Genomic DNA, 11,610 nt, shown 5'->3' with positions numbered 1-11,610 from the left:
GAGCTCCTATATCAGCCTTGGGGCATGCGCCTGTGCTTTTATGCCCCTGCTAGGTTATAGCAGGAGGCAGTGTCAGGGCCCCTTCCATATTGGTCCCACCCCCAGGATGTGGCCCCCCCAAGCCTCTTGACAGCTCGTCTGTCAGTGGGCTTACCCACACCCTCCAGAGGGAGATTCCATCAAAGTCCCAGACGTGGCTCTCATCAGGCTAATCAGGGAGCACCCCTGATTAACGGGGACCCAATGGGTGTGCAGCTTTACTTCTTTTGAATCAGCAGAGTGGGAGGGGCTATTTGACCTTCTTACAGGCTGCTGAAGAATCAATTTCAGTCAATCATTAAGTCAACAAGCATTTCTTAGGTATGTATAATGTGTCAGGTTCTATGCTAAGCACTGGAGATACAAAGAAAAGCAAAAAAAAATATCATTGGGCAGCGTGGAAGTAGGGAGAGTCTAGTATCCCCTGTGTAGCTGGCAGTGCCACTGGGAGGCTCCAGTGAGAGAATGTTGGCATCGCCAACTGAGTGCTGAACAAATGATGATAAGAATGGTGATGACAATGAGGATAGCCAGCATGCACATAGTGCCTACTATGTGTCAGGCACCATGCTAAGAGCTTTACAATGATCTCACTTGATCTTCACAACAACCCTGGGAGGCAGGTGCTATTATTATCCCCATTTTACAGATGAGGAAATGTCAACTATTAGTAGAGATAGAAATCTGATATTAGTGTGGTACAGTGGAGAGAACATTGGACTTAGAATCAGAGGACGTGGGTTCTAATCCTACTCGTATGACGTAGGACAAGTAAGCACCTCTCTGGATCTCAATTTCCTCATCTGTAAAATGGGAAGGTTGGCCTAGCTGGTTTCTGAGGTCCCTTTTGCTTCTAGATCTATAATCCTATGTGTGACCTGGGGCAAGTCGCTGAACCTATCTGGGCCTCAGTTTTCTGGAAATATTTTGGAAATATTCCAACATTGGGGCAGCTGGGTGGCGCAGTGGATAGAGCACTGCCCCTGGAGTCAGGAGGATCTGAGTTCAAATCTGGTCTCAGACCAGACACTTGACACTTACTAGTGTGTGACCCTTGGCAAGTCATCTAACCCCAATTGCCTCACCAAAAAAGCAAAACAAAACAAAACAAAAAATCCCCCCAAAACCCCCTAAAAAACAAAGGATGGATTATAAAAGGGAGAGAAGAAACAGGAAGACCAATTAGTGGGCTATTGCAACAGTTCAAGAGACAGGTGCTGTGGGCCTGAACTAGGGTATGCACTGAGTGAGGGGAGAGAAGGAGAGAGAAATATACTAGAGTCCTTGTGAAAGTAGACAGGACTTGGCAATGCACTGGATATGTGGGGCCAGTGAGAGTAAAGAGTTGAATATGGTGCCTAGGTTGTGAACTTGGGTGACTGCGAGGGTGGTAGTTATGCTCGACAGTCACAGGAAGCTAGGAAGAGAGGACAGTTTGTGGGGAAAGGTAACGTAAAGAAGTCCGTGATGCAGATCACAAGTCATCCATGCCTATACTTCATCCTTACTCTGTCTCACTCCAAACAAAAATGAGGATGGGACTTTTATTCATCAGTCATTGCCCTTGAGCCAGGGCAGAGCTTGTCCTATGCAGGGAGGCACCTGCCCAGCCTCAGGTGATATGGGAAGCAAGGGGGGTACATTAAGGAAGACAGAAACCAGGTTATGCTCATCGAGGCATACTACATGAAAGGAGGCGGGAGGGCACAGACAGGGCAGATGGCATGAGGACATCAGGTCCTCTGGGATCTGGCAATAGGGCTAGATTCAGGTATTTGGAGGGCTTAAGCATTTGCTTCATACAGTAGACAAGGGCACTGATTTCACTGAATAACGAGGTGATCAAAATGATCTTGGCCATTGACTCACATATATTTTTTTCCCAAAATTACTTATTCAAGATTTAAGAAAAGGAGAATGGCAGTACCTGAACTGTGCTAATGTAATGGAAAGCCAACGAGATTTTTTGCAAACAGTGAGCTTTCCAAATAATGCGTCTCTGGAAACCTTCCCTTGGATGCTGGGACAGCATGTGGAAGAGTTGTGACAGCCAGAGACTTATCTTTGCAAGCATCCAAGGGTCATAGGTTTAGGGGTGAAAGGGACTTCAATGGCTATCTACTTCAGCATCCTGCTTTTCCAGAGGAAGAAACTGAAGCCCAGAGAGGCCAAGTGTTTTGCCCAAGGTCACACAGGTAGAAAGTGCCAGAGTAGGATTTGGAGTGAGGGCCTAGGACTGCAAAACGCAGCACTCTTTACATTAGACTACATAATCCTCTGGGTAGTCAATTGATTGATATATTTCTTAAAAAAAAAAAAAAAACAATCAGCAAATGTTTTTGGACTGCCTTACTCTGTGTAAGCACCGTGCTAGGAGCTGAAGGGGATAAAAAGAAATGTAAAACTCCTGCCCTCAGGGAGATTATAATCCAATGAACTATAAACTACTTGAGGAGAAGGACTACTTTTGTCTTGGCAGCCCCAGTGCCTGGTGCATAGTCACATTCATAGTAAGCACTTAGCAAACACTTACTGTAAAGGATTCAATTGAATGTGAGCTGTGGTCCACAGCATGAAAAAATAGCAATAACAATGAGGAGATGCTAAGTACATGCTAAGCAGACTTCACCATGAGTTCTAGGAGTCCTGAGGAAGAAATGACTTTGGCTTGGAGTGGTGAGAGATTTCCTGGAGAACATAGCGTTTGAGTCGAACCTTGGAGGATGGGGAGGATTTGGAAAGATAAAAAGAATTTCAAGAGGCCTCATCAGGCTCTCTGGAGTGAGCACAGAGGCAGGGCAGGAAGAATGCGCAAAGGCTGGTGGCGCAATGAGCCAGTGAGCTCTTTTCTGTTTAGATGGATGGAATCGTTACAGATGGTTAAAGGAAGTCAAACATTTATTAAGCACCTACTACGTTCCAGGCACTTTGCTAAGTGCGGGGCCGGTAAAAAAGAAAGGTAAAAAAGTGGTCCCTGCCCTCAAGGAGCTTACATTCTAATGGGGAAGGCCAAATGCAAACAACTACACACATACAAAATAGATATAATACAAATAAATGGGAGCTACTGTACTCTCAGAGGGAGGGAAGTAAGAGCTAGGTGGGGGTTGGGAGGGCAGGACACTGGGTGACATGAACTGTTCAGGTCCGTGAGGACAGGATGTGGTCTTTTCTTTGGTTTTTTTTTGAGAATATGCTCTGAACTCTTTGTTTTCTCAACAGCGAACTAAAGTTGCTGGCCCGGAATCCTCACATTCTTAGAATTAAGGGGTATGTTTCCCACCAGCTTCCCTCTGACCTCAGACCTCCCTTAGATTCCACTGACTCCCAGTCCTCCCCCCAGTTCACTATCACTCCCTAACCCAATCCCAACCTCAGGGAGGCTGGATAGGTCCCCTCTGCTCCCCAGCCCGTCCTCTGATTGGCTGACACCTGTGCCAGATCTCGTGGTTAGATCAGGACAGGGGCCATCTTCCTCTTGCTTTCCCCCTTAGTTGACCTGACCTGGGCTACCTGACCTTTAGCCATGGTCCAAGTATTTGATCCTTGCTTGCTTCTTAAGTCAGTAAAGGGGATGACCTTGGCGTCTTTGATGTCTGACCAACCTCTAAGCGCTCCACAGCTCCTGCTTCAACTGTCTTCACGGCAGTTGAAACAAATAGTCTTCACATGCTTGGGGTAGACACCCCCCCCAACTCACTGATGGGTTTGAGGCCTGTCGGTTACCCTCGTCCTGGGCCATCGCCAGTCCTCCTGACTTTTGTCCTGCCACTGGACCATGATGACTCTGGAGGAGAGAGTGAGGCGGATGACTTTGTGCCACTCTGCCTCACTTCAATCCAATTCACGGCCCACCCCGTGATGTCACTGGTCCTCTTGAAAAACAAAGGGTAAACAGCAACAAAGTGCCCTGGCAGCCCTAAAGCTGTCATCATGAGATTCAGGGGCCTCAAAGGATAGTTTAGGTGACAATTAGCTTGACCAATTTCTCATTCCTCTAGAATTAGCTGCTCACTAATGGTACCTTTACTGTCCCCATCAAGAGAGAAGAGGGAGCTCTTTTTTCCCCCATTCCCTATGATAGTTTGGCTGGACAGACAGAGATAGGCAGCACAGTAGACAGTAGTTCTAGGTCTAGAACCAGGAAGACTTGAGTTCAAATCCAACCTTAGACACTTACTAGCTGTGTGAACCTGGGCAAGGCATTTCGCCTCTGTCTGCCTCAGTTTCTTCAACTGTAAAATGGAGATAATAATAGCACCTACACCCCAGAGCTGTTGCAAGGATGAAATGAGATAATAATTGTAAAGTGCTTAGCACAGTGTCTGGCACACAGCAGGCACTCTATAAATGCTTGTTCCCTTTCTCTTCTCTTCCTTTCTCCAATGACCAATGAGTGGACATACCAGAAAGAGACAGCTCAGTGGCACAGTAGATAGAACCTACCTCACACAGGATTGTTGTAGGGATCAAATGAAATAATATTTGTAAAGTGTGGAGAACACAGTGCTTGGCACATATTTGTTGTTGAGTCTGACTCTTCATGACCCCCTTGGGGGTTTTCTTGGCAGAGATACTGGCATGGCTTGCCATTTTCTTCTCCAGCTTATTTTATAGATGAGGAAACTGAGGCAAACAGGGTGAAGTGACTTGCCCAGGGTCACACAGATACTAAGGGTCTGAGGCCGGATTTGGACTCACGAGGAGGAGTCTTCCTGATTCCCAGCCCAGTGCTCTATCCACTGCAGCGCCACCTGATTAATAAATGCTTATTCTCTTCCTTCCCCCATCAGTGAGGTCTTAGAAAGGCAATTATCTAATGAAGAACACGCATCTTGACTCTGTCCTCCTTTCTGGCTCTGGTAGAATTAGAACTAATAGAGTGAAGGCTTTGGATTTAGGCCTGCCAATCCAACTCAAATCCAACAAGCATTTACGGAACCCGGCCACACGCAGGATTCTGTGCTAGGTACTAAGGATACAAAGGCCAAACTGGGCTATTCTGGAAAACTTTGTCTGGTGGGAAGGAGACAGCATGGTGAGAGGGAGAGATAAAAACTGGCCTTGGAGTCATGAAAATCTGGGTTTGAGATAGGTCACATTAGCTGGGATCTGGGGCAAGCGTCTTCCCCTCTCTGGGCTGTAAGATATGACTTGATTTTATAAATTAAGAGGAATGGCCTAGATGGTTTCTAAGAACTCTTCCAGTTTTAATATTCTGAGTTTTTGTCTTGGTAACATCATGGAGCTAAAGCAGATTGTCCAAACTCTGTGAGCCCCTTCTCCCAAATCCTAAGGATGCTGGAGGGCATGAAGCTGCAGTTCTCAGGCAGGGCCACAAGGTGGCAAAATTAGCAAACCCAGAGCTCCTCTCTTTGAGTTAATAGCTAGAGCCCAGAGAGATGATGGGACAGGCCTCTTGCTTGCTAGGCCTACCTGATCCCGGGATGGCTTGGAGGGGGGGGGTCTACTTTCTCCATTCCAGTAGCCTCCAAAAGAAAGATTAACATCTGAAAGTCTATTATAATAACAACAGGGAATAGTGAGGGCCTTTAAAAGGGAAAGAAGCAAGGTCAGCCTCAACAGACATTTTCTTAAAAGCAAGGAGGAAAATTACCCATTTCAGGAGCATTAAAACAGTTTGGAACTCATTTCTTCTTCTGGAGAGATAAGTAATGCTTCTGGAAGTACAATTTTTAATAATTTATAAAACTAAAAATAACCAATGACTTATGTTGGCAAGTGTGAGTCTTGGAAGCCAAGAAAAAATTTGTTCCCAGAAACCCCAGGTGTCAATAAAACAGCCACCATTTCTTGTTACGTTAAGTGCCGTGGGGTCTTTGATATGAGTCACCATTTAAATTTCCTGGGGTTTATGAAAAGACTTTAAGAAGCTGGGAAGAAAGTAATGGAAAATTAGACAAAGCCTTAATGCTTTGATAAAAGTAGTTTGTGGATCTTTTTTTTTTTTTCCTTTTCAAAGTAGTTCTTAACCCTTGCTTTGGGAAACAGGTGCACTCAAACTTCAGGAAAATTCATTATGTAAAACTCAAGTGTTTCACAGCCAGCTTGGCATAACGGCTAGGGTACTAGACTTAAGAGTCAGGAAGACCAGAGTTCAGTTTTGCTCTTAGGCACTTACTAGCTAGCCATGTGACCTTGGGTGAATCACATAACCTTTCTGTGCCTCAGTTTCTTCATTTGTAAAACGAGACAACTGAGACTCATTTGTGTCCTAGGGTTCTAAGCAAAGGTTCACATCGGTCCTTCCCACCAAGTGGGAAAGGAAAAATCGCAGCCATGTTGAAACAATGAAGGGGGCAGAAAGCATAGTGCAGGGAGGGGCTTTTAAACTGTAGGCAGTAACAGAATCCTTTGGTGAAAATACTACTTTGGTATAACCCCTTCTTGTAAAATCTTCTAACATTATTATTTTAATGCCTAATATTAAACCTGATAAAGCTCATTTTAAAAAAAAGAAACTAAACTTGGAGGGTGCTTCATGATTCCCAAGACTTAGCTTTGAATTCTGACTCTGCTTCTGACTAGCTATGTGACTTTGGACAAGTAGGGGTTGGCCTTGATGGTCTCAAAGACTCCTTCTAACACTGACCCTATATGTTAAAAAAAAAGACTTAGTTTATATTTGGTTTCCAAATTGTACCTTGTTTTTTAAAAGTCCCAGGAAAATGTAGAAAAACAAACCTGTTTATGAAAAGCAAGCATTCCTACCTAGAAATCTGCAATTCTTTCTTCTGCTCATGATAACATTGCATGGTCTGTTCATTCATTCAACAAATATTTATTGAGTCCCTACACAGTGGAAGGCACTGTGCTTGCTACTTGGTAGGGGTGAGGGAATACACAAATGAGGAAGACATAGTCCCGGTCTTAAAGAATTTATAATTTTGTTGGAAAGATGGATAAGAGCTATACAAATGTATCAGGGACTATGTATCTTTTTCCCTGCCCAGTGTAGCTACATGGAGAGAAAGTGTGTGCCCTACTGTTTGCCACAGAAATTTGAAGAAGCAGCAACAGGGATTGTAAATAATTCTGCTCAGTTGTCCCCAAGGGCATAGTGGTAGACCAAGACCAAGAAATCAGGGTGCTCTCATAAATCTTCAAAACCCCATGGAAGCAATTGGCACAGGAGGAAGATGAATAACCTGGGTGGGGGGGAGGATATCAAACTATGATAAGTCACTATAAGCCAACATGGAATTAGAGAGAGACTGGCTCATAAGGTACAAAGGGAGATGGTCCCTTGAGACCTCATGACGGTCAGTCAATGGGCCACAGAACCAGGGTATGAGAAAAGCTTTCAGAAATGGAGCTATGATGTAGGATGCCAGAGATTCTGGAGGACAGTTGGTTCCATGGGAAAGGGAATGGCCACCGTTTTCTGGGAGTTGAAGAGAATTGTAGGAAATGTAAGCTAAAGGGACCCATTTGGGGACCGGCAACCAGTGACATCCGCCAAGAGTGGCAGGAAAAGCAACATTACCTAGCCAGCTAGAGGGGCCATGAAAGGGCACACAGACATGGAGGAACAACCCCAGGATTCCCATTGGAGTCCTACTAAAGGCAATGCTGAAGTCAGTGGTGTCAAACTCAAATAGAAACCAGGGAACTCCTTGGGCTGCATACTGACTTAGTTTTTAAATGTAATGTTATCTATGTTTTATTGTAAGTGACTGAGAATATCCAGGTCTCTGGGCCTGGTGGGGGGGAAGGGGAAGGAAGAGTTGCTCACTTTTGGTTATTATTTTCTGTGAGTTTTGATATGTCATTTCTGTTTCCTTTAACCTGTAAATAAACTTGTTTTATGTTTTTGGCCTTGTGAACCTATGTGCTTGCAAGGGGAAATGATGATAACAGTCCCAGAACAGGGTAGGGGGTTGCCAGATGCTGAAGGTCCCAGATCATTTCAGTGGGGCAATGAACCAGAGAAGTAAGTTCTCCAAAGGGTACCTGTGATATCTGTGTCAAGAAGGGGGTTCTGAAACCAGAACTATAAACAAATAGCTATAACATAACGTGGAATACAGCACGTGCAACAGCAAAGCACAAAGTGTTAATGGGGTTTAGAGAAGAGTGAGACTAATTCTGATTGGAAAGATCACACAGGACTTCATGGAGTGGGTGGCATTTGAACTAGCTCTTAAAATATAGGGTAGGGGGCAGCTAGGGGGTGCAGTAGATAGAGTACTGGCCCTGAAGTCAGGAGGACCTGAGTTCAAATCCAACCTCAGACCAAACACTTGACACCAGCTGTGTGACCCTGGGCAAGTCACTTAACCCCAATTGCCTAAAAATTTATATGTATATGGTAGATTTTCAGCAGCTAGATATGAAAAGGAGGAATTCCATGTAGAGAAAATGGCATGAGAAAAGGTATATGAGTGCAAGGTTTGTATAGTTAGGTTGAAGCATCAAGTGTATGAAAGGGGCTGGAGGGAGATACGGTTGAAAAAAAATAGATTGGGGCCAAATTATGAAGGACCCTAACATTAGCCTCAGGAGTTTTAATCTTATTCATTAAGTAATGGGAAACCATTGAAGGTTTTGAGTAGGGAAGTGATGTGATAAGATCAATACCTAAGATTCATCTGACAACCATATGCGAAGTGGATTAAGAAATTCTCATTCTCTCTCCCTCTGTCTCTGTCTCTCTCCAGATCAATAACTATTTATGCAAACACAACAGAAAATTTTGATTTTTCTTTAATAGTGTTTTCTAAGAAAAATTGAAGGGTGACAGTGTCTCTTTAAGTCAGTCCTCATCAATGTGCAAAATTGAATATATTTTGTTTGCTCACAATAGGATTAAAGTGGCTTGAAGTCATCCAGAAGCTCAAATGTAATGGTTTGAAGCTCATTTTGTCTGCGATTAAAGCCAAAGTTGTTGCTCTTGGATGTGAAACGGGACAGGACATTCAGGAGGCCACGGGGTGACAACCGATTCCGAAACTCAGCCGTCATAAAATAATACACCAGGGGGTCAAGGCAACAGTTCATGCTAGCGAGGCACAAAGAAATGATGTGGAAACATAGAATGCTTTTCATGAAGGAGCAGCTGGAAAAGAGGTCTTGTTTCAGCATCATGAAGATTGGGAAATTGATATGGTATGGGGTGAAACAGATGAAGAAGACCATGGCGCACATCAGGACCATCCGCAAGGCTTTCTCTTTCTCACTGTTGCTCTGGGGGGGCATTTGGTAGTCTTGTAAGGATTTCATTGTCTTCCAGGTACAAAAGGCAATGACACCAACAGGGATCACAAAACCTCCCAGTTCAGCTATAGTGATCATGGCGATGGAAGAAGCCATGCTGATGTGTCGGACCGCAAGATCAGCGAAGCAGGTCTCATTGGAAGCGTTGGCCAGGCTGGCATTTCTCATGACGAGCAAGGGCAAGCAGGCAGCCCCAACAGTGATCCAGATGGTGGCACTGATGGCCATATCATACCTGCGCTTCCAGTTTCGGGCCCTGAAGGGCTTGAGGAGGAAGAAGCAGCGCTGCAGACTGATGCATGTCAGGAAGCAGATGCTGGCGTACATGTTGAGGTACTTCAGGTAGAAGCAGAGAAGGCACAGGAACCTGGGGAAGGGCCAGTGGTGGTTAATGTAGTAGTAGATCCGCAGCGGCAGTGACAGAACATGGGCAAGGTCAGCCACAGCCAGATTGATCATGAAGATGATGGCCTTGTTCTTCTTGCTGATGAAGCGGCACAGGACCCAGAGGGCTGTACTGTTGGCCAGAAGGCCAGGGATGAAGACCACGATATATGTGACGGCATACAGGGAGTACTGGAATGGCAAGTGGAGACCAGGACAATTTACTTCTGTACCATTGCCTTCCATCTTGAATATTTATATTGCTTCTGTAAAGAGCGCATGAGAAAAAAAGGTCTGCAAAAAACAAGAGAAGACAACATCAGTCTAATGTATGTATGGAGGGACGCCTACACTGTCAATAATGGACTTCTCAAGCACATTAAGGTTTCCAACATGCTTTCCCCACAACAAACTCATGAGGTAGGGAGTACAAATAGCATTATTCCCATTGTACAAAAGAGAAACAAGTTCAGAGAGGATACAAAAACAGAGAACATAGACAATAGCAGACTTATACTATACATCTTACGAGGTGTACCCAGAAGTCAGAGAAGATTTTTGGAGGGTTATTCCGTTTCACAGATTTTTAGACTTAGCTTGTCTATCCTCCTATCTCATGCCTGAGGCAGTACGGCATAGTGGAACTAGGGTCAGAATTGGAGTCAAAGGCCCAGGGTTCAAGTTCTGACTGACATTGCTCACATAATGTTAGTTAAGTCCCTGAACCTCTCAGGGCTTCCGTTTCCTGCTTTGTAAGATGAAGGTGTTAGATCAGATGACCTCTGGGTTCCTCTTCTACTCTATGAGCCCATGAACTAACGTCTGTCTCCCTTTATGTACTCACAAATCCTTGTTTTGCCCTCTGGCTACATGCAATTCAATTCAGTTGAACATAAGGCTGTGACCACACTGAGGCATTTGGAGGCCCTTTGCCACCCAGAGAGCTCTAGATAGAGGACTGTGTCCAGAAGTCAATCCCCCCATTCACACCACAATTACAGGGATCACAAAGCCTCCCCCATTCACACCACAATTACTTACATGAGAGACCTCAGGAAAGAGAGAGGACTTGGGAGTTTCATCTACTCTCTGAGTGTTTCCATGGCAGCAGTGGACTTTATCCCCTGCTTGAAAATTCCATGATTCTATAGCTTTGTGATCTTTAGAATGATGCCTGACACCCTATATGTGTATGATGGAGGCAGAACCTTTCTCATTTCTCCTTCCTCTGCCACTGGTTGGGACCACTGGGCTGACTGACGGCTCAAGCAGCCAGTTAGATTAATGTATTTCGCTACTACTTCTGGAGCCCACCTAGTGGGGAATTCTGGTCTACAGCCCAGGCATTTACTGAGTACCTACTATGATGAAGATGCTGGCCCCCTAAGTCTTCTTTCTAGGTTAAGCACAATTTCTTGTATAATATGGTATTTGTCAAAAGTACCCTTAAATACCTGGTTATGAGTGTTTAGGGCCAGAGACAATATGTCAATACTCTTCTTTGGTTCAAGCCTGAAGGCCAAGCTGTAAATTTTATAGATCATTGCAATAGCTACCTTTCATATAGCTTATTATCCCTATTTTACAGATGAGAAAACTGAGACAGACAGAGGTTAAGTACATAGAGTCACACAGCTATTGTCTGAGGCAGGATGTGAATTCAGGTCTTCCTAGTCTGGTACTCTGTCCACTGTGCCACCCAGCTGCCTCTTTAATTTGTAGAAATGAAAGGATATTAATATTTCCTTTTAATTATTATTTTATTATATATTTAAGATATTATTACAACTATTAATAAAATTAATAGTTTCTGTTGGCTGCAAATAGAATTAAAACTGAGGAGAACTGAAAAGAAAGTGAGACTGATTTAAAATGAGCAGGCCCGGCAATCTGGAGTAAATATACAGTCTGCATTAGTTCTGCTATGACTGTAACTTGTGGAGGGAAAAA

The 11,610-nt window shown here is 44.3% G+C and overlaps 1 protein-coding gene across 1 annotated transcript; it reads right to left on the bottom strand.

Annotated features, from left to right (window-relative positions):
* Positions 1–8,750: 8,750 nt before the first annotated feature.
* LOC114026114 (putative P2Y purinoceptor 10) lies at positions 8,751–9,915 on the bottom strand (the record flags this gene model as incomplete). The annotated part of the gene is made up of 1 exon (XM_027839745.1): positions 8,751–9,915. A coding segment is annotated over one exon (1,047 nt), but the record flags the coding sequence as incomplete, so codon positions are not given.
* Positions 9,916–11,610: the final 1,695 nt, after the last annotated feature.

This window comes from Vombatus ursinus, unplaced genomic scaffold (assembly GCF_900497805.2).
Source record: "Vombatus ursinus unplaced genomic scaffold, bare-nosed wombat genome assembly UNPS02004691.1, whole genome shotgun sequence".
In the NCBI taxonomy this organism is placed as follows: domain Eukaryota; kingdom Metazoa; phylum Chordata; class Mammalia; order Diprotodontia; family Vombatidae; genus Vombatus; species Vombatus ursinus.
Note: the sequence above shows the minus strand (reverse complement) of the source record. Positions and strands in the feature narration are given on the sequence as shown.